The 23,424-nt window shown below is 37.5% G+C and overlaps 2 protein-coding genes and 1 pseudogene across 3 annotated transcripts; all 3 read left to right on the top strand.

Annotated features, from left to right (window-relative positions):
• Window positions 1–4,154: 4,154 nt before the first annotated feature.
• LOC141847911 (GDSL esterase/lipase At2g27360-like) lies at window positions 4,155–5,789 on the top strand. 2 transcript variants are annotated; one of them, XM_074736020.1, is made up of 5 exons: window positions 4,155–4,438; window positions 4,514–4,729; window positions 4,819–4,964; window positions 5,046–5,322; window positions 5,398–5,789. In XM_074736020.1, exons 1-5 carry the CDS (start codon window positions 4,198–4,200, stop codon window positions 5,625–5,627), a joined length of 1,110 nt encoding a protein of 369 aa, XP_074592121.1. In that variant the 5' UTR covers window positions 4,155–4,197; the 3' UTR covers window positions 5,628–5,789. The 2 variants fall into 2 exon arrangements, with proteins under 2 accessions (XP_074592121.1, XP_074592120.1); XM_074736019.1 differs by having other exon boundaries at window positions 4,155–4,729.
• Window positions 5,790–8,746: 2,957 nt separating this feature from the next.
• LOC141847808 (trifunctional UDP-glucose 4,6-dehydratase/UDP-4-keto-6-deoxy-D-glucose 3,5-epimerase/UDP-4-keto-L-rhamnose-reductase RHM3-like) lies at window positions 8,747–10,823 on the top strand. The gene is made up of 2 exons (XM_074735898.1): window positions 8,747–10,294; window positions 10,380–10,823. Exons 1-2 carry the CDS (start codon window positions 8,747–8,749, stop codon window positions 10,821–10,823), a joined length of 1,992 nt encoding a protein of 663 aa, XP_074591999.1.
• Window positions 10,824–13,402: 2,579 nt separating this feature from the next.
• On the top strand, window positions 13,403–18,531 carry LOC141847500 (uncharacterized; annotated as a pseudogene).
• The last annotated feature ends 4,893 nt before the right edge of the window (window positions 18,532–23,424 follow it).

Raw genomic sequence — 23,424 nt, 5'->3', positions numbered from 1 at the left:
CGCCAGCGCCAGTTCGCGTGGTCGCGTGGAGAAGACGGGTAAGCGATAAATTAAGTAATTGATTAATTAATTAAAGTTAGTTTAATTAATTAAGTTAATTAATTTAATTGTTAACCAATTAATTGAGTGATTAATTAACCTTTTAGTTCAACTAAGTAATTAGTAATTAGATTAAGAAATAGTTAATTAGTTTAAATGATTAATTAATTAATTGATAGTTAATCTAGTTAGTGAGACTATTAATCAGTTTAATTACATCTTAATTAGTTTAATAAGTAATTAATTGTTGAATTAGATAATTGATTAGTTGATTAAATCATTTTAGATAAATTAGTTAATTAGATGTTCAAAAGTTGGTTATTATTAATTAAAGAATTAATGGATTTCTAACCAATTTATTTAATACGAGATCGGCCAATTACATCAATTGATAAAAGGAGTGATGAAGTAATTAATGTGAAGGGAGTGATTGAGAATAGTGAGTTCATCTAGAATTTACTCTTGATATGGTTGAGTGATTAGATCAGGTTAATTTAATTATTTCCGTTAAGTTATAGTTATGATTTTTTTCTAGATCACGCAGAGTAGGCGTTAGAGCACCTCAGAGAGGAGGTCTTTGAGTTCACAAACCTTAGCAATTTAAGGCGACAAGATAAAGTAAGTACATCTCTCACCTGCAGTATAAGTTATTTTCGTATTGTTCTTTCGCATGATTATGTTAAGCTTTCTATGACATGATTTCTGTTAGACATGAATGTATTTATATGTATGCTCTTTCCATGACATGATCTATGTTAGACGTGAATGTATTAATGTGTTCTTCCGCTGGTATGATCCAAGTTAAAATAGGGATATATATATATGTTCTTTCCATAGCATGATTTAGGATTTAACCATGAATATGTAAATTATTATTTCCTATTTAGGATGGAAGTAAAGCATGATAAATGATTGACGAAAGGACCAGGATATAGTAAGTAAAGTATAAGAACTTTATGATATGTAAAGAAATGTATTTTACTTTTAAGAGGCGGGTATCGGGCCAAAGGTTCGCCCACAATGAATTCCGGACCAAAGGTTCGCCCATAAGGAAAGGAATTCCAGGCCAAAGGTCGCCTGATAAGATAAGTCGAATTCCGGGCCAAAGGTTCGCCCATAAGGAAAGGAATTCCAGGCCAAAGGTCGCCTGATAAGATAAGTTCTCTGGTAGCATTCGGTGGCTAGCTACCCCGAGTTCTATCAGAGATGCGCGCATTGATACTCCGCCAGGGCCCATAAGTATGTTTAAGTATGTTTACTTATTTTCAAAAGTATGAATTTTCAAATATAAAGAAGCTAAGAAATTTTCTATGCAATATAAGTATTTCCATGTTCAGGTAATTTTTGCTTAAGTACATGTCTTTATAATTACAAGTCCTTTCCTGTTTAATTACAAAAGAATACATGCAATGATTTTCGTTGTTTGTGAGACTAGGTATGTACTTACTAAGCTTTGCTTATAGTTGCATTTCCTTATACTGCAGATAGAGGATAAGAAAAGGTTTAAGTGACGGGAGGCAGCAGGAGCAGTGTTTGGTGTGTGTGGCGGCGGAACAGCGGATTAGAATAAATAAATGAATAAACACCTTATATCAATTATGTCTTTTATATCAATGGCTTCCGCATCTTAAATTGAACAGTTGTTTTATTCCGTTATAAGAATATTCCTTTTGATAGAATTTATCTATTGGATTTTCTACCAATAGTTTAATAATGATAAGGTATACGTAACATCCTCCCTATTAAAAAGGAGGAGGGTCGTTACATTCAGAAATTCTTAAAATTTCCTATCCGAAATTTCATATAATTTTCTTAGGTGGATACGAGGTTTTATCTAGAGGCTACAACAGGGACCTAAACGAAGAAATTGGTTTTGGCCTCCTGATGGACATGGGCTTCCTGTGCTCTCCCTGAACACCCAACTTCAAGCCCATCAATAATAACTTATTCCACTAGAGAGTTATTATTGCACTACCGCATCAATCCCATATTATAGTATGGGATCCTTCTTACTATAAGTACATTAATCTCCCTGTGTTTAAGATATCGTATGTCCGTTAATTAAATGAGTTACTGACAACTTGAATTTAATTAACTTCTGATTCCGAGAGTAGTACCACTCATCCTTTGTTATCATGCGGATCTGAGTCCACGTGCAGGGTTTACATGATAATCCTTTATGAGCTCCTCAAGGAGACATCATCAGCCTAGATTATCGGACAAAGTTTCCTTCTATAATCAACAACACATCATGTACATAATACTACTTCCCAACTCATCGGGCCTATTGATCTATCGCTCTAAATCTCACCCTTTAATGAATCAAGAACGTATATACTAAGTACATGTGCTTGTTATTATATAGGGATTAAGAGCATGTACATTCATAGCAACAGAGGTTTAGTTCGATTATATAGTCAGTATAAATCGAACAATCCTCAAATGGTTCTGCTCAATACACACTGAGTGTACTAGTGTAATTCTATAGTCAAGACAGACTAAGACCAAATTATACTACAACTAATTCAATGGTTTGTCCAATTCATCTTGGTTGTGAACATTGTTTGTAATCTATAAGGAACTGATAACATGGTCTTCTATGTGTGACTCCACACACCATGTTTATCTACAATATAGATTAAATGGACACTTACATAAAAACTAAATGTAAACATTGACCAAATGTGAATCTTATTTCAGAATGTTTATTTACATAGATAGCTAGGATTTCTTCTATAATCAACAACATACCATATACATAGCATTATCTCCCAACTCATCGGGCCTTTTGATTTAACAAATAAATCTCACCCTTTGATGAATTAAAGAAATACATACTAAGTGTACTAGTTCGATTATAACAGAGGTCTAGTTCGATTATATAGTCAGTATAAATCGAACAACCTCAAATAGTCCTGCTTAATACACACAAAGTGTACTAGTATAATTTTATAGTCAAGATAAACTAATATCAATTACACCTACAACCATTCCAATGGTTTGTTCCAATCCATCTTGGTTGTGAGCTACTATTTATAATTTATAAGGAACCGATAACATGATCTTCTGTGTCACACCACACACCATGTTATCTTCAATATAAATTATGTAAACAACTTCATTAACATAAAATGCAAATATTTGACCAAAGTTATTCTCATTTCAATATTATTTCAAAATAGATGTTTATACAAAAAGCTAGACTTATAGTATACATCCCAACACACAGGGCTTAGCTCTTCTTTCGGCTCAGCAGTTTTTGCTTCTTAAGGGATCAGCCTCTACTCTGCTGGTTCGCTCAACCATAATAGGCTACTTCATTAGCTCAGTTGCCCCACCCCTTCAGGGTTCGGTTACCCAGCCGACCCCTAAGTTAGCTCGAGTTTCTCCACCTGTAGACATGACCCCTTCTAACTATCTATGGTGCTAGACGACAATAACACGTGCAATCCGGATTAGAAAGGCAAGGATGGTTACTAGGTTGTCAGGCATGGTGCCCTAGATCCTCACCTGCTTCTCCCCACAGCAAAAAGGTAAGAATAATCCGCATGGCTACAACAGAAGGTGGTTACGAGGTGGCAGGTCCGATCCCCTAAATGTCATCTTATACGTACATCTGTCAGTAATTTGCAGAGTTGGTCTACTTAACCACGACATTGGCCCACCTGGAGTGAGATACACGACTCTCTCCATGTGAGTATAAAAACTTCTCTTCAGGTATGAAAACTCACTCTGGACTCTCGCAATCACTACTATTCATTCTTCTTCTCTCGAGTACTTACTGACTTGAGCGTCGGAGTGACCTGTCGGGAATCCTCGGCATCCACCTAATCCTCTGTTCAATCCTTATTTGCAGGTCTCAGTATGTGGGAAGGCGAGAACAGTTGAGGTGACATAATATTAACTGATGTCTTGACCAACCGGAACACTTACAGAAAAAAAGAAGTTAAACTCAGCGAAATTATGTAGTTTTGGTGTATTCATTTGATAATATGTAGTTGATCTAATTAGCTGAAATAATAGTTGCATTAATTGATTAAAATATAAATCGATATGTAGATAAGTTTAGCATACAGGAAGATATGTAATAATTTCGTCTTTTGGTCTGGCCGACAGAAGTCGCGTGGAGTTGTGATTCTGGTCCTCTCTATCAGCCTGATGGCATCCTACCCCTTCTTCTTCTTCTTCTTCTTCTTCTTCTTCTTCCTCCTCCAGTCACCGCGGTCCCTTAGCTGCTATTCCGCTATATTTAGCTTCGGCGACTCGCTCACCGACACCGGAAACATAGTTTACTTCTCTGGCGGCGCTGATCCGGCGAACCGTGTCCCCTACGGCGAGACATACTTCCGTCGACCCGTTGGCCGATACTCCGACGGCCGGATCGTGCTCGACTTCTTGGGTATGCTCCTTCTTCATCTCATCGTAGATCCATCGCCCTTTCCTTCATTGAAAAGCAATGTTAGGTTGGGTTCAGCACAAACCCTGGGGCTACCGCTGGTGCCACCGTACGACGCGGGACACAACCGCGAAGCTCCGGATTTCGCAAGCGGAGCCAACTTCGCAGTTGCAGGAGCGTCCGCCCTCAGCCCTCGCTACTACGAGGCGAAGGGGCTTAATGTCTCAGGGGAAGATTACTCCTTGGTCACGCAGCTCAAATGGTTCCGACAAATGCTCCAGTTTTCTCATATTGGTAATGACTTCCGATATCTGTATGTGTGCGGGTGATCATTGGACCATCATCTCGCCACTCTTGATCTGATTTGGATTTTGTGGAATTAGGTGATACTTTTGATGATGCGCTGTTCTTCGTCGGCGAGATTGGGGTGAACGATTACAAAAACCTCCTGTCGATGGATGGAAAATCCGTTGATTACGCCCGATGCTTCGCCCCCTCCATCGTGCAGGGAATTGGTTCCGCGATTGATGTAAAAACCGATTGATCTTGTTTTGATTGGCATCCACCAGTTCATCACGATCTTCATTAATCTGTACCGGTGAATGACTAGGAGTTATTGCAAACGGGTGCACGGGCGGTGATGGTTGCAGGGATGTTTCCACTCGGCTGCATTCCTCTCTTCTTGACCATGTTCCTCACGCAGCAATCGGATGCATACGAACCAGAAACAGGGTGCCTCAAGTCACTGAACCTGCTGTCGCAGTACCACAACCTCCTGTTACAGCACGAGCTCGGACAAATTCAGAAAGCTCATCCACGTTCCAAAATCATCTACGCTGATTTATACGACAACTTGATGTCTGTTTATAAATCTCCAGAACAATTTGGTAAGCCTCCAACCCCCGTGAGTGAAAGACTTTTGATAATTTCGTGACAATTTTCAGTGATTTGCCGTGGAGCAGGGATTAAGTCGACTGTGGTGGCATGTTGCGGCGGGGAGGGACCATATAACTTTAGCTTTTCCGTTATGTGCGGTGATCCAACATCCAAATGGTGCAGTCGTCCATTGAACTACATGTGTTGGGATGGTATGCACTTCACCGAGGCTGCTTCCCGAGTAATTGCCAGAAACATTATTGAAGGATCATCTGCTCACTTTTCCAACTCCACAAAAATGCTTGCTGATACTTGATCAAATGCGTAAGGATTGAAGAGCAAGGGAGAATAAGGTGAGAGAGTAATTTATGCAAATGCTTAATCGTATAGAAGAAACTATAATGATTTCTTCAATTTCATATGTACATGAGATTCTATTATAATAATTACTTCTGTTTCACTCTTTACACAGATAAAATGTTCTCTGTCTCAAGTTTTGTTTTTTTGTATTTAGTTGGCACCAGGTTCTGTCTCAAGTTTGAACATACATTGCGCAACCTTACGATGATTTTTGAAGGAAGTATCATTAATAAAGAAATAAAAATAAATCTCACTTAAATGTTTGACATCTTGCGTTGTGACAGTAAAGCGGATGACATTTTTAATCACGAAAACGCCAAAGGAACAGTGAAAATAAATTCATTGGTTTAAGAAAAAATAAAAGTTGTAACAGCAGATTGGTGAAGCAGGGATATGCATTGCAGAAGATAAGACCAGTTGCCCAAGGAAGGTCAGCAGCAAGGTCAAAAAAGGCATGTAAGTTACTTTTAATATGTTTTACAAAGGATTGAAGTTAAATTAATTTTGTATTTATTAGCTTGCAGGCTTGATGTAGACCACATCAAATCATTGAATTAATATTTTAATGTGCGATAATAATTCTTGTATAATATAATATCCATTCATTAAGTTTGCAGGTGTAAAAAAAATTTATCTATTAAATTGCATGGGCAATAAAAAAAAGTCTAAATAAATCATAAAGATCAAGTATTTGACATAAAAAATTTTCAAATGAGCTAGATGGATCAAATATTTGATAGATGAGAAAAAATCTGACTGAATTAGATTGATTAGATATTTAATAAAAGAAAAAAGTTTTGATAAGTGGATATTAAGCAAAGGTAAAATGTCATCTCAGTAGAGAAGAATGTGAAAGAATATCTATTTAATAAAAGATGGAATTTATCACTCTAGCAGTTTTACACGGTTGATCCTATAATCATCTGTGAAGAGGTAAATCGAGAAGTTGCAGTTAACCACGAGGGGGGAGAGTATTGCCTCGACTTTGTTGAGATTCGATCCTTATCCACTTCAATAAATATGTCCCATCATAATTAACTCAACTATATCCCGAAAATCATGAAAGAGCATCTCTAAATACGAGAAGGATAATCTTTTTATAATTAGACCATTGATTTATTAAGAAAAGCAATAAGAATTTCAAAGTCACAATCAAAAAAGCAACTGATGACTCATCAATTGAATTGTGAAAAGTTGCTCGATTAGATTTGGCTGCTTTAATTATAATCATGATTAAATAATTCAAATTCCTGAAGCATAGATGAGTTGATTACTGTTGGGATTGTCCCGGTGTAATGCGCGTGTCTACACGTTTCGTAAACGTACGTAGCGGAAATATACAGATAATTAAAACTAATTATTATCACAAACACACATGCAATAAAGGAAATAACATGTGTACAAGGCATGGCAGGAAATTAAAATTTTCAGAATAAAATTATTCTATTTGCATAATTAAATTTGTAGAATAAAATTATTCTAAACGTGTACCTCGCGATGACGATGTTGAGCCGTGTTGACATCAATCGAGCGGTCCTCGTCGGAGTCCCGCCTCTACTGGTGATCCACGCCAAGCTCCCATCTCGACGGCTTCGTAAGTCACGAGTCGCATATGACAATAGTTGCACTATGGTCAAGTTCACTACTAGTTCCTAGAGCTCTCCCCTTTGATGCTTTGAGTTCCCCCAATTCTTTATGTGATTACTCAAGCATTTTTACTTTGCTTATGGCCCAATGACTCTTGTAGTTATGGGCCATAATATATCGGACATGAACCTCAACCTCTACATAGCGTTTCCATGATCCACACTTTCACAAAACCATGATCTCTAGAGCCCAACAATTTCAGGGTTTAGGGTTTAGATGTTTATCCCTTATATATATTTACCTGACGGCCATATGAACATCTTGATCTTAATCTCCGATTAACACTTTTCCTTCCCTATTATTGTCCATTACTTGACTTCCATAACACCATCATGACTTAAGCATCATATGAGCTTTGTTGGACAACTTTAGTACTGTCTCCTGATATGTGTTTCTTTGTGTGCAAAATCATTTTGACCTTTTACCCCAACACTCAATTTCATCAACAATAAATACAAACATTATCACTCAATAATGGAAGGCTGGAAATGATTAATAATTATATTTTATTTTTTTAAAAATAATTATATCTTTTGAAATGGAATGGGAAGAAATAGATAGATACTAACTAATATAAATTTATATTAGTTAGTATCTATCTATTTCTTCCCATTCTATTTCAAAAGATATAATTATTTGTTGTAGTGAAATATGAAATGTGTGCTGCGGAAAGTCAAATTTGTTGTAGTGAAATATAAAATATGTATTTGAATAAAATATTATTAACCAACGCATATAATGAATCTTTGTAAATAGGGTTGAGGAATAATTAAAACTTTGTATACGTGGCTCAAAACTTCAAATTATCTATTTTTTATACATGCAATGTTGATGAAAGTTGACCGCCCATACCCACATTTATATGAGATTATTCCTTGATTGTCTCCATTATTCTTTCTCAACCCCACGTTTAATTCTAGACTCCTACCTTTTCATCTCTCCATCGCCATCTCGCTTTCACCATCAGATTCCTCAACTCAATCTTGCGAATCTAAGTTACAACGTTTGTTTGCTCAAGCTTCCTGAATCCTCTACGTTCTTGATTGCACTGTAAGTTCATCGATCGTTTTTCTTGTTCAGTTTCCGAGCTCACTAATTAGCATTTTTGATTTGTTGATCGTTCCATGTTCTTCTTTTCTGTTTCCTTTCTGGAGGGCTTTGGTTTCTGCTGCATCAAACATTTTCAGGTGGAAGGGATCCATCAGGAGATGTTACCGCATAACAAATACTTCAGTATAGTGGTGCACTGCATGGCCCATGCAGCGGTCTCTCGCACTTCAATATCTTAGATCTGACTGTTTTGTCGTTTCTTATGTTTTTCTTAGACTTCTCTTTAGTTTTATAATTATTTGGTGCTTGTCAATCTCAGATTTGAATTTTTGTGTGAAAAGCGTTTGATCTTTCCACTGCAGAGTTTGATTTACAGAGATGACAACATACAAGCCCAAGAACATCCTGATCACTGGGGCAGCAGGTTTCATCGCAAGCCATGTGGCTAACCGTCTCGTCCGTAGCTACCCTGACTACAAGATTGTTGTTCTCGACAAGCTCGATTATTGTTCTAACTTGAAGAACCTTAATCCCTCGTACTCCTCTGCCAACTACAAGTTCGTCAAGGGCGACATTGCTAGTGCCGACCTCGTCAACTACCTTCTGATCACAGAATCGATCGACACCATCATGCATTTTGCGGCTCAAACGCACGTCGACAATTCTTTCGGTAACTCCTTTGAGTTCACCAAGAACAACATTTACGGCACACATGTCCTCCTCGAGGCTTGCAAGGTTACTGGTCAGGTTAGAAGGTTCATCCACGTTAGCACCGACGAGGTTTATGGCGAGACCGATGAGGATGCTATCGTAGGAAACCATGAGGCATCCCAGCTGCTACCGACCAACCCATACTCTGCGACAAAAGCAGGGGCTGAGATGCTCGTTATGGCCTACGGACGGTCATATGGCCTGCCGGTGATCACTACTCGCGGAAACAATGTGTACGGACCGAATCAGTTCCCCGAGAAACTGATTCCGAAATTTATACTCTTGGCCATGAGAGGAGAGCCACTTCCAATTCACGGCGATGGTTCTAACGTCAGGAGTTATCTCTACTGCGAGGATGTTGCAGAGGCCTTCGAGGTTGTTCTCCACAAAGGAGAAGTTGGGCACGTTTACAATATCGGAACCAAGAGAGAGAGGAGAGTAATCGACGTCGCCGAGGATATCTGCAAGATTTTCTCGCTCGACCCTGATAAAGTAATCAAATTTGTGGAGAACAGGCCTTTCAATGACCAAAGGTACTTTTTGGATGATCAGAAGCTGAAGAACATTGGGTGGTCAGAAAGGACCCCATGGGAGGAGGGACTTAAGAAGACAATGGAGTGGTACATGAGCAATCCAGAGTGGTGGGGAGATGTTTCAGGAGCATTGTTGCCCCATCCTAGAATGTCGATGATGCCTATCGACATGTCTGAAGAAACCAAGGCCAAGTTCTTCCAATCAATAGACACTGTTGCTCTGAACAAGATGGTTCATGCTCCACTGAGCTCTGCTAGCAGTCCACATTTGAAAATTTTGATATATGGTAAAACTGGGTGGATCGGTGGCCTTCTTGGCAGGATATGCGAGAAGCAGGGCATAGCATACGAGTATGGAAGGGGGCGGTTAGAAGATCGCGCACAGCTCATCGTGGATATCCAGAAAGCGAAGCCATCCCATGTATTTAATGCTGCGGGAGTGACTGGGAGGCCAAACGTCGATTGGTGCGAATCTCATAAGCAGGAGACAATCCGAACAAACGTCGCAGGGACTTTGACACTAGCAGATGTTTGTAGGGAGCATGATCTGCTACTGATGAACTATGCTACTGGTTGTATATTTGAATATGATGCCGAACACCCTCAAGGATCAGGCATTGGATTCAAGGAAGAAGATAAGCCAAATTTCTTTGGTTCTTTTTATTCAAAGACTAAATCAATGGTATCATCCATCTTGTTAGTTCTATTAGAATCTTATATATATACATATTCGTAAAAAGTAATTATTTGTTATTGTTGTTATGCAGGTTGAAGAACTTCTGAAAGAGTATGATAATGTCTGCGCCCTAAGAGTTAGAATGCCAATTTCATCTGATCTTAGCAATCCACGCAACTTCATCACTAAAATCACTCGGTATGACAAAGTTGTGAACATTCCTAATAGCATGACGATCCTCGATGAACTCCTGCCCATGTCCATTGAGATGGCAAAGAGAAATTGCAGAGGCATATGGAACTTCACGAACCCAGGCGTAGTGAGCCACAACGAAATCCTTGAAATGTACAAGAGCTACATTGACCCCGGCTTTAAGTGGGACAATTTCACATTGGAGGAACAGTCCAAAGTCATCGTTGCACCTCGAAGCAACAATGAGTTGGATGCTACGAAGTTGAAGGGTGAGTTCCCGGAGTTGTTGTCCATTAAAGATTCTCTTATCAAGTATGTCTTTGAGCCAAACAAGAAGAACTAGTTGAGAAGCCTAGTCGATTGTTTGCTGTCTTGTGGGTTTTTTTTCCTTCCACCTCTTGATACTCCAATGGATGTTTTTTTATGGTTGAAATTTGTTAGGACATGGAGAGCATGATTAGTTAATGCATAGCCAACCATGTGTGATTTGTCATGATTGTCTTGTTTTGGTATAATGTTGTACAATTTTAAGCATTTTGAGAGATATATAGCTTTTTGGACTATGCTTTTTGCGACATAAATAGAAGTTATCGAGTTTGATGGCTCTACAAAACATGTGGCATGAGGCATGTTTACAAAGAAAAATGGTTTACGACTACTTGAATAATATTTGTATTGAACTTTCCCTCATGCTAGCTAATGACGTGCACCCGCATCTCCTCCATTCTCTTCTTCTCTTGTTGGATTTTGGCAAAGAAGTTTCCTCACCCCTTATTCCGCTTCCTCTCCCCTACTTATCATCAAATCCTTCTCTTTCTTTGTGTCACACTACAAGAAAAATGATTTTAGAAGACACTACCTAATGAGGCATTTTAGTTAAAATGCATCAAAATATAATTGTTGAGGCACTTAAAATTTGAGTGGTATTTTTGTAATAATGACACTTAATTTTTTTGTTACATTTATGTATGATCATTTAAAATTAGAGATGCCCTATTGCCTATTATTATTATTATTTTTGCACTTTTTCTTATCACACCTAACTCGTCCAGCGATTTTAATATTTCCCATGTGATTTGTTATCAAAATTTGTTATCACATCTAAAATAGCACAAATATTAGTTATCTAAAATTTGTTGAATGATAGCTAATTACCATGTGATTCCCACACAGGAGTTCATCTAATGGCTATTAAGCTTTGCATGGGAAGCAGCGCCTCCCTCGATCAACGGGTAAAGCAAAAAGCAATAGTACTTTTTTACTTTCACCCTTCCTTCGGCACTCTTTTCCCTCGATCAACGGCTATTAAGCTTTTGCTTTGCTTCGCTTCACGTGCACTGGAGACTGGAGGCTTCATCTTCTGTCGCAAAGTTAAAGAAGATAGAGAAGAGGCAGGACGAGACGGATTATCGAGGGAACAGCAAGCCCTAAACTCAGGTTTATCATTGCCCTTCCGATCGCCCTAGTAGCATTTAACCCCTCAGAGGCAAGTTCATCATTGCCCTTCCGATCGAACTCGCGGAAGCTCTAAACTCAGAGGAAGTTCATCGTCGCCCTTCCGATCGAACTCGCAGAAGCCCTAAACTCAGAGGCAAGTTCATCATTTTGATCTGTTCTTTGGTGTTATTTTCGATCTCGAAAACTTCAGATCGAGTTGTCTTTCACTGCCCGCCTCACGTTTTCCCTGTTCTCCCTCAACCGAACCCTCGATTTTGCCATCGCCCTCACACCACCGATCATCCGTTCTCACAGCACCGGCCGTGCGACCGTGCGGGCGTGGAGATCGTGCAGGCGTGGATGACCGTGCACCGATCATCCTTTCTCACAGCACCTCCAAGATCCTTCGCAGGTACTTGATAAACTTGTCTTTCATTGGCCTTGTTTAATGACTTTTTTCTTCTAGTTGAATTTGTTTGGAGCTATCAATGTCTTAGTTTTGGTTTGTTTATGCTATTGTTACGGAATAATTGAGAACGATTAGCAAAATTGAGCTAGTTTTAGTTGAGATCGTGTCTTGAATTAATGTAACTGGACCCGGACTGTCTTTTGGCTTCAACTTTTTAACAATGAATTACAGATTTCGGACTGAGCAAATTGAGGTTTGCATATGCTTGTTTCTAGTTAATGTTTCTCGCACTTCATTGTAGGTGTAGCCTTTAGTTTATATTTTTATTATGATCTCATCGCAAGTAATCAAATCATTTGGCTAATAATTTTTCTTTGAGATGCAAACAAGGTTTCTGTACAACCAACAGATGATAAGAGTATCATATCAACATAAACGTCCACAGGGCAAGATATAATAGGGGGTTCATGAAAGAGAGAACAACAATTGCCAAAATTATTTATTTATCTAGTTCCTTTTCTCATATGTATGAAACCAAAGCATGTATACTACCTCATCGATGGCAAGGTAGAAATTTATGAAACTTACAATAACTAGAGAATCAAATTTAAAAGCAACTTATCACAATAACTGCAACAGCTTTAAAAGTAACCACCGCTGATAAATGGCAAAGGCTTCTGAAAGAGCAAGTGAGCTATAGATTGATCCATTGAATTTCTTTCATTTTCAGTATTTGTCTTTTATAGGAGAAATTTTGCCTTTCTCTATATTGCTTCCACTTAGTTTGGTTGGAAAACTTTCTCATGTAATGGAGGCTGAATTCATACTTAAAACTTTAAATCTTTTCTTTTCAAATCTAGTTTTATCATCGGTGAATAAAATTCTAAAAATGTTCTTTTCTTCTTTCCTCTTGTCAACGAAAACGATTGGATGAATTTGTTTGGAGCTATCAATGTCTTAGTTTTGGCTCATATGATGCTGTTCTTATTATTCTTGCCCATAATTGTAATTCTTGTATTTTTTGCTTCTCATGTTTGTAGAATCAAGTAATAAAGTTGAAGTCTCACTTGTCGCTCATGGATAGAAGTTGGATGTATAAGTTTAGAGGAAGTAAGGAATATGAGAATGGTTTGGATAAATTACTTGACATTGCATTTGAAAAAGAAAGCGTGAATGGAAAAATCGTTTGTCCGTGTAAAAATTGCAAACTTGGTGATTGGGTAGATAGAGTGACTGCAAAAGATCATTTAACATATCATGGATTTCTGAATGGGTATGCAAGATGGTTTGTTCATGGTGAAGCATCTTCGTCTACTCGTCCCACTTATGATTTGAGAGATAATTTTGACAATGGCAATGACATGCATGGGATTTTACATGATGGAATTTGCTTTGGGCATGCTGAAAATTACATTGATGACAATGATGGGGATGCTGTTCCAGGAGATGAGGAACCAAATAATGATGCAAAATGTTTTTATGAGTTGCTAAAAAATGCTGAAAGGGAGCTTTATCCTGGTTGTAAGAAGTATTCTCAATTATCCGCAATTATTAGGTTGTTTCACATAAAGTGTCTTAATAGAGTGAGCAACAAAGGGTTTACTGATTTGCTTGAATTTATAAAAGATGCTTTTCCTGTTGGAGAGACATTTCCTAAGTCATACTATGAGGCAAAAAAGATGATAGGAGGCTTGGGACTTTCTTACAATAAGATCCATGCATGTCCAAACGACTGCATGTTGTATAGAAAGGAGCATGAGAATGATACAGAATGTTGTGTTTGCAAAACATCTAGGTATTTGGAGGACAAAGATAGCGATGAAGTTGGGGAACCTTTATCTAAAAAGAGAAAAAAGGTTCCTGCTAAGGTTTTAAGGCATTTCCCTTTGATTCCCCGATTGCAGCGTTTATTCATGTCTTCAAAAATAGCATCTTTCATGAGGTGGCATAAGGAAGGTCGAACAGAAGATGGTTATATGAGACACCCCGCTGATTCTCCTGCATGGAAGACATTTGACTTTAGAAATAGAGATTTTGCCGAAGAAGCTAGAAATATCAGGCTTGGCTTAACATCAGATGGTTTTAATCCTTTTAGATCTTTAAATGTTCATTACAGTACATGGCCTGTCGTCTTGATACCTTATAATTTGCCCCCCTGGATGTGTATGAAGCAAGAATGTTTTTTTCTTTCGTTGTTGATTCCTGGCCCAACAATGCCCGGGAACAATCTGGATGTATACTTAGCGCCCTTGATAGAGGAGTTGAAATTATTGTGGGAGGTTGGGGTAAATACTTATGATGCATCGATGAATCGAAATTTCAGTATGCGTGCAGCTTTGCTCTGGACAATCAGTGACTTCCCAGCTCTTGCAAATTTGTCGGGATGGAGTACTAAGGGTGAATTTGCATGTCCTTCTTGTCATAAGGACACATGTTCTAGGTGGTTAAGGTATAGCAGTAAGCATTGTTATATGGGGCATCGTCGTTTCTTGGCAAGTGATCATCATTTTCGTAAAGATAAGAGATCATTCAATGGGTTTGAAGAACATGATAAGGCACCATCACAATTGAGTGGAGATATGGTCTTGAGAGAGCTTGACGGTTATACACACACATTTGGCAGATTAAATAATGACAATAGAAATTTGCCTTATAATTGGAAGAAGCGGAGCATATTTTTTGAGTTACCATATTGGAAAGGAAATATATTGCGTCATAATCTTGATGTGATGCATATTGAGAGTAATGTGTGTGAAAGTGTTCTTGCAACCATACTAGGCCTTGATAAATCAAAAGATCATGCGAAAGCACGTGAAGACCTGTAGGAAATGGGAATTAGGCCTGAGTTACATCCTGTTGTAGATGATTCTGGTAAGCGTTACTATCCACCTCCCTGTTTTCTGATGAATAGGGCAGAAAAAGATATTTTTTGTGGTGTGCTGAAACAAATCAAAGTCCCGGATGGTTATTCATCAAATATATCGAAATGCATAAGTAAGAAACCACCAAAGATCTTCGGTTTGAAGAGTCATGATAACCATATATTGATGCAACAATTGTTTCCTCTAGCTCTTCGTAGAGTCCTACCAAAGCAAGTGCGAGCACCTTTAATTGATTTGTGTAATTTCTTTAGAGGTTTATGTTTGAAGGTTCTTCATGCTCGAGAACTTATTCAATTAGAGAGGCGGATTGCTCTAACACTTTGTCAGTTGGAAAGGATTTTTCCTCCTTCTTTCTTTGATATTATGGTTCACCTACCTATCCATTTAGCGACCGAAGCAAGGTTGGCAGGGCCTGTGCATTATCGGTGGATGTATCCCGTTGAAAGGTATTTGTCAACATTGAAGGCATATGTACGTAATCGAAGTCACCCTGAAGGTTCTATTGCAGAGGGATATCTTGCGGAAGAATGTGTGGTCTTTTGTGCTAGATACCTAGATGATGTTGAGACAAGGAGTAATCGAGCTTCAAGAAATTATGATAGCAATATTGACACTAGAGTTGAACTTCCCATATTTGTCAATCCTGGTCGTCATCTTGGAGGAGTGAATATTGTTAATTGGGACGTAGATACAATGAAAAGGGCACATCAATATGTGTTATTCAATTGTGAAATAGTTCAACCATTTTTAAGGTGAGAACTTTTGTGATTAATTCAGCTTATGCATATATATATATAGTTTTGTGATTAATTCAGCTTATGTTTAGCGAGCATCGGGAAATGATTCGTAATCAAAATCCTCGTTTGCGTATAAGAGACATTGAACGGATTCACAATGAAACTTTTGCCTCGTGGTTTGCCAATCAAGTAAGTGTCAGTAGCACAAAAAATATTAGAAATTGTATATGTTAATTCATTGTTTCTTATTATTGTGCTTGTCTAACAGGTTCAAAATATGGATTTTGTGAATGAAAGGGGAATTTCTGAAGAACTTAAAAGCTTAGCTCAAGGTCCCAACTTCATTGGCAAACGGTACAAAGGTTTTATTATTAATGGATTTAGATTTCATGTTAAGCAGATTGAACAAAGAAGGAAAACACAAAATAGTGGTGTTGTTGTTATTGCAAAGACGACAAGTTACTCAAGTGTTAATGACAGAAATCCTGTTATTGGAGATGTGACTTATTATGGAGTACTGAAAGAGATTGTTGAGTTAGAATACTTTTTGAGTAGAAAGGTTGTACTATTCAAATGTGATTGGGTGGGCCAAGGAAGAATGCAAAGGCAGGATGAAAATGGTTTCACACTTGTGAATTTAAGTAGACCAATGAATACAGGCGAGCCTTTTATATTGGCTTCTCAAGCACAACAAGTGTTTTATGCAGAAGATCCCATTGATAAAGGATGGCATGTTGTAATCAAAACGACTCCTAGGGATTGTTTTGACATGGACAGAAGAGAAGAAATTGACGTCGAAGATTATTTACTAAGCGAGACTTGCACAGGTGACATCTCCGATGATAATGAGGAAATAAGATGGGTTAGGGAAGGTGTAGGAGGAATTGCAGCAACAAATAACATGATAATTTATTGAGAAGGGGAGCTTTACATTTCTTTTCATAGTTGATATTGTGTAAGTGAATAAATATGTACATTTCTTATCTATGTTGTCATTGTCTTTTCTATTTGTACCAATGATGCTAGTACATATTCAATAAAATAATAAATTTTATGACTTCTTTCTTTCAGGTTCATTGATTTGTCGATCCTTTATTCCTTGTTTGGTTCTAGCGGCAATTACTAATCTTCTTGAAAATGGTAAATCTGGTTTTGACATTGTTGCTTCTTTTCTCGTTGGAACTTGTACAAATTATTCTCCATGTATTCTTTTCTCTTTTATACAGGTTAGAACACGAGGTGGCAAATCTAGCAGGCAATCCACCAGAAAGTCGATGGGACAAGGTACTCTTGCACTTTTGCACATTTTCTAGGTACTCTTGCACGGAATGGAAAATATGCTCCTCTTAATGTCTTGAGATGGGACAAGGTACCATAAAAGCCTAACAAGGAACAGATGCTGCAAATTGTGAAGGTGGTAGTTGGATATGTTGTTGTCTATATTAGTAATATAAGTGTAATCATCAAATACCTCATCGAACTTCTATTTTGCAGGACAAATTTGAAATTCCCCTTGGATGTGAAGATTATATCTTACAATCGATTGGAAAGAAATGGAGGAATTGGAAAAGTACACTCAAGACAAAGTATTTTGATTCCAAATTATCTTTGGATGAGAACCTTAGAAACATTCCAGATAGAGTGAATGAAGCACATTGGAATGCCCTTGTGAAGCATTGGCTATCTAAAGAAGGGATAGTATGTTGTTTTCTCCTATCAGTTATGATTCTGATAAAGTTTGAAGCTTATGCATGGTTATATATGTTGCAGGAGGCTAGTGAGAAAAATAAAGAAAGTCGAAGTCATCAATCATATACGCATCACACAGGTCAAAGAGGGTTTTCCATTATTCATGAGATGGAGGTAATGTTTCTCAACTTAGATATCTTACTTGAAGTTTTTAATTAATATACTATTACAGATAACAGACACTACTTTAATGTTGTAGCATGAAAAACTTGGTCATGAACCTTCGCTCTCGCACATGTTCATGACTTGTTATTCCAAGAAGGACGGTACTCCTGCCAATGCATTGGTGGGAGAGAAAATTGTGAGTTCACTTATTTTATACTTTTGAAATGTCAAATTGTTATGAATATTAAATCAATTACAATGTGTAGGAGCAAATGAAAATGTTACATTCGGGGGCTTCAAGTGATAATGGCAACGATGCTTACTATAAAGTCATGGGGAATGGCAAATCTGGACGTGTTAACTTATATGGTTTAGGTGTTAAAGCTGCTGACGTTAATGGAACAATTCCTAGTCGCAAAGCAAGTCATCGCGCTGCCTTAGAGTTACAAGCGAGAAATGAACAACTACAGAAGGAATTGAACGAATTAAGGTCTATTGTAAGTGAGAATCGAATGCAAGGGAATCCATCAGATTCTTCAATTGCATTATCGCCGAACAATCACGTTCAAGCCGCTACATCAGTAACTCAAAGCCCTATTGAAGTAAGTCATTTGAAACTCTATTACAAATATCCAAATATCCAAATGCTCTTAATCACCATTTAACTATATAAAGTTCTCTCAGAAATATCCAAATTGCATTATCACTGGTAAGCCAACTTTTCAGTTTTGAAAAAGTAAGTCTGGAATATTTATCACCAGTTGAATAATCTAGGATATATAGTTTGATTTCACCAACTATGTCTATTATTTGGTACTCTCATTTTTAACATAGAACTAAGAATAACGATACTATCGAATGGTATATGTTATTTAGCTATTTGTGTTGTTGGAATGATAGCCAACTATAACTTTGATGACATTTTTTTAACTTTAGTATTTGGGTCAAGATTATTATACCATATAAGTTTTGACTGATTACTGTTTGATATCATAATATGTTGTCACTTTTCTTGTATTTTGGAATTTTTTTGCTTGCTTTAATTCTCATGGCTGATGATCATATTATATTGTTATTTTGCTTATGTAAAGTATAAACTGATAACACTAAAGATTGTATGATACAATATTATTGCTTCATTTTGATCAAGTAAGTCATCCATGATGTAAAAATGAACGAGTGAATCCAATATTGCTGATTGCTACTTTTAGATACCCTGGCGACCATTTGACTGTAGGTTCTGATCATATCATTTTAAATTCTTTGTTGAATGAATTTGTTTTTCTAACATTGACCGTGTGGTTTCTGGATATGTTGGACTGGAACAAATTCTTTTTAGATCGATCATCTAGGCGTACAGAATCTTCTCAACTTGATCAATCCTTCTATACATTGTGCAATTTGTAGTTTTGTTTGCATCCGGAAGGTAGAATCTTGAATGATCTCTTTTTGATTGACTATGGATTATTTTTTCCTTTGATATGATCACGAGATGTTGAGACAAGGATGGATGACAATGGATGACAATGGATGTGTAGATTAAGATGACTGAAGATAGAATTCGTTTAGACTACATTAAGTTGTCAGCATCAAGCTGTGTGTGCCTAATTCTACATTATTTCTCCATTGACCTTTATATGTTCATAGGTTCAAACTATTTCAATGTTGATCATGTAGGTCTAATGCAACTGTTATTATTTGAGCTTGAACCCACTTTGCAGTTATCTTTATATTACATTAAATATGCATAAAATAGATCAAAATAGTCAACACATGAATACGACACCAAGATTTATGTCGAATTTCTTAGGGATGGTATAGACAAGGGAGGCAAGCGTTATAACAAAGGGTTTATAGATGAAAAGAGTACAAAAAAATTAACCAACTTAAAATGCCTGAAGAGTTCTATCTATCGGATTATGGTTTTTCTTCTGGATTACATTTTCTGATGTGCATAGATTTACATCTTTCTCCGATAGAACAACTGCTGCCTACATCATCAAACACACTTCGTTATTAGCACAGATGCATGTGTTAAAGCCTACAACACAATACATGTTTGAAATTGCATTCCATCAATTTCAGCTCTAAGAAAGTTTCAGCTCTGTTTATGATTGTTTTGTAATAAGCTTTTATTTCAGGTTGGTATGGATGTTGTTCTTCTGAGTATAACAAATCCTTCTCAAAAAGTTGCGTTGGGAAAAGTATGTAGTGTGGATCCATCAACTGAAGTTGGAGACGAAGAATTAGGTCCAAATTGGTGTGAAGTAAATGTTCAGATTCCTATAGTCTGGGAAGAACGACTAATAAGGTCTTATGGATCATTCAAGATCTGGTAATCGATTCAACGATCTACTACTGTTCGATGTTCTTCCCTTCTGTTTCTGTTCTTTTGTTCTTTTTAGTTCTCTGTTACATCCTTTAACCTATATTCTAACAGCTTGGCCTAGGATCTATCCCTATTTATGCTTAAGATTCTGTTGGGTTCTATCGTGCTGTAAACTGAAACATCATCATCAGAAACATAACTTAAATTTGATAGACATAGATCAGAAATGTACCTACGTGTCTAGGTTAGCATGTTCACAACCCTAAACATGCAGAACATCACAAGATTATAACATGTTAACACCTCAAACATGAAATCAGCCATAAACAAGGTTTAACTTTTCTGTTCAGACCACCTCTTATGGATCATTCAAGATCATAGGAGATGCTACTGGTGCTTCAATCGCTTGGCCTCTATCTTTGGTATTATTATGAAGATTAATATTTGTTCTTTTATTGAATTTTTTTTAGTCTAAATATTATATTTAATCATTTCATTTTTTGTTGCAGCTTCTAGTAGACCATGGTGAAAATCACTTTTGAAGAAGCTGTGTTGGTATTCTTGCACTTCCACTTTGCCTTACTGAAACTTTTGGTATAGTCATAAGACTCGGATAGTTTTTGCTAGTATGAATTGTCACATTTCGAATAAATGTATTAGATGGATGATAGTTTTGACTTTGCGATTCACATATATATGTTGGATGTTCACATAGTCATTGTTTCAATGTTTTGAAGTTAAAGTGCAATATTCTTTTTTGCAGTGGTATATACATGTAATAATTTGTCTTTTAAGGCATTGTAAAAGTCATAACAAAAGCTAGCGAGGCACAAGCAAATGCCTCAACAAATAACAAAAGGGGTCCATAATAAAGAAGTGCCTCAACAGATAAATAATTGGATATTGAAGAAAAAAAAATTGCCCCAACATATAGCAAATGAGTTGTTTTTTGTGTCTCAAAATAAAATTTATTCGTGCCTCAAAATGAAATTTATGAGGCATAATAAAACGCCTCAACATATAGCAGATGAGACACTTTTTCATGCCTCAAAATGAAATTTAAAAGGCATAATAAAACGCCTCAACTTATGACAGATGAGGCACTTTTTTGTGCCTCAAAAGGAAATTTAAGAGGCATAATAAAATGCCTCAACATATGATAGATGAGGCACTGTTTTGTGCCTCAAAATGTAATTTAAGAGGCATAATAAAACGCCTCAACATATGATAGATGAGGCACTGTTTTGTGCCTCAAAATGTAATTTAAGAAGCACAATAAATTGCCTCAATATATGGCAGGTGAGGCACTGTTTTGTGCCTCAAAATGAAATTTATGAGGCAAAATAAATTGCCTCAATATATGGCAGGTGAGACATTGTTTAGTGCCTCAAAATGAAATTTATGAGGCAAAATAAAACGTCTCAACATATAGCAGATGAGGCACTTTTAGATGCCTTAAAATGAACTTTAAAAGGCACAATAAAATGCCTCAACATATAGCAGATGAGGCACATTTAGTAACGCCTCAACAAATATCTGTTGGGGCGCTAGTATTTGTTGTGACACCTGCTTGTACGACATTTTATCCTAATGCCTCAACAAATCAAAGTGTCACAACATAAATCTATTGAGGCACTTTTTGAGCGCCCCAACATACAATTTTTGTTGTAGTGTCTGGTACGTTGGTTGACAATTTATACTCTTAATTAAATAACTCCCATTATGCAATAAATGTAAATTAATAACACATCTTCTAATTTTAATAAGAGAAAAGAACCTTCGCAAGTGAACCAATCATATCTTTGGCATCTAAGGATAGGTCATATTAACTTAAGTAGAATTCAAAGGTTAATAGCCGATGGACCTTTAGGTTCACTGGTGGTGGAAAATATTCCAACCTGCAAATCCTACTTAGAAGGAAAAATGACCAGCAAGCCTTTTAAGACAACGGGGTATAGAGCTAAAGAAGTGTTAGAATTAGTTCATTCTGATTTGTGAGGACCTAAGACTATCCAGGCGAGAGGTGGTTTCGAATATTTCGTCTATTTTATAGACGACTATTCAAAATATAGATACATTTACTTAATGTGCCATAAGTCTAAGTGCTTTGATGAGTTCAAAGAATACAAGACTACTGTGAAGAAACATCAAGATAAAAGTATCAAAATACTACGGTTTGATCATGGTGGAAAATGTTAGGATCGGTTGGTTCGCTAGAGGGGGGGTGAATAGCGTTTCTCGATTTTTCTTGATCTTTCTCTGCACAGAGATTAGCGGAAGCAAAAATATAAAAGAGAAAACAAGAGATCAACGCTAACCCAGTTTGTTTACTTGGTATCCACCTCCGCAGAGGTGACTAATCCAAGGATCCACACGCACGCACACACCCGATGCACTATGAATCTTCTCCTTTTCGAAAACCCTCGAAGGCGGAGAAACCTTTACAACTCTTTTGATCTCCTCAAAAATGATATGAAAGAATGTCCAGGAGGAGAGAAAGTAAGCAGAGAATAGAGAACAAAACGTTCTCAACAGAAGCGCAAAGAGACAGAAAATCGTGAAGATTCTTGATCAATTCTCGAGCAGGCTTCTTTTATAACTCTGCAACATCAGTCGACTGCTGGCAGGGCCAGTCGACTGATGCCTTCAATCGGCAACAAAATCTTGCATTAAAGTGCATTAAATACTTGCCAATTTTCTGCAACGTTCAAATCACAGTCGACTGTTCCAAGACCAGTCGACTGGCAACAGTCGACTCACCATAACACCAGTCGACTGCCCAGTCGACTCCTGTCTTCCTCTGGCTCGACTGATTTCTCTGTGTGCGTCTGATTTATGAGCAGTCGACTGCTGGCAGGGCCAGTCGACTGGTGAAGCTAAAAAATCACATTTCAGCTTCTCTTGACCTAGACCTCGGCCTTCAAACATCTCCCACAGCCTCATGCCTTCCCTGCACTAGCTTGAGATGCTTCCATCAGCTTCGTCATGTCAAGTCCTTGCCAAGACTACCCACTTGGACTTTTCCTTGCCAAGACTACCCACTTGGACTTTTGCTTGCCAAGACTTCCCACTTGGACTTTTCCTTACCAAGACTACCCACTTGGACTTTTGCTTGCCAAGACTTCCCACTTGGACTTTTCTTTGCCAAGACTACCCACTTGGACTTTTGCTTTGCCAAGACTACCCACTTGGACTTTTGCTTGCCAAGACTACGCTTGGACTTTCCTGCAAACTTGCATCACACATGTTAGATCACAAGTATTGCCTAACTTCAAACATAGTTTAGCCAAACATTG

This window comes from Curcuma longa, chromosome 16 (assembly GCF_044706935.1).
Source record: "Curcuma longa cultivar G26 ecotype Majalengka, Jawa Barat chromosome 16, ITB_CL_G26_1.1, whole genome shotgun sequence".
Classification (NCBI taxonomy): domain Eukaryota; kingdom Viridiplantae; phylum Streptophyta; class Magnoliopsida; order Zingiberales; family Zingiberaceae; genus Curcuma; species Curcuma longa.
This window is presented reverse-complemented; position numbering and strand designations above follow the sequence as displayed.

What these genes read in the sequence shown, in the direction of transcription:
- LOC141847911 (XM_074736019.1), top strand. Translation starts at nt 4,198, where the DNA reads ATGGCATCCTACCCCTTCTTCTTCTTCTTCTTCTTCTTCTTCTTCTTC. An exon ending in GCTCCAGTTTTCTCATATTG is followed by an intron (nt 4,730 to 4,818) that starts GTAATGACTTCC and finishes TTGTGGAATTAG; the next exon opens with GTGATACTTTTGATGATGCG. An exon ending in TAAATCTCCAGAACAATTTG is followed by an intron (nt 5,323 to 5,397) that starts GTAAGCCTCCAA and finishes GCCGTGGAGCAG; the next exon opens with GGATTAAGTCGACTGTGGTG.
- LOC141847808 (XM_074735898.1), top strand. Translation starts at nt 8,747, where the DNA reads ATGACAACATACAAGCCCAAGAACATCCTGATCACTGGGGCAGCAGGT. An exon ending in ATTCAAAGACTAAATCAATG is followed by an intron (nt 10,295 to 10,379) that starts GTATCATCCATC and finishes GTTGTTATGCAG; the next exon opens with GTTGAAGAACTTCTGAAAGA.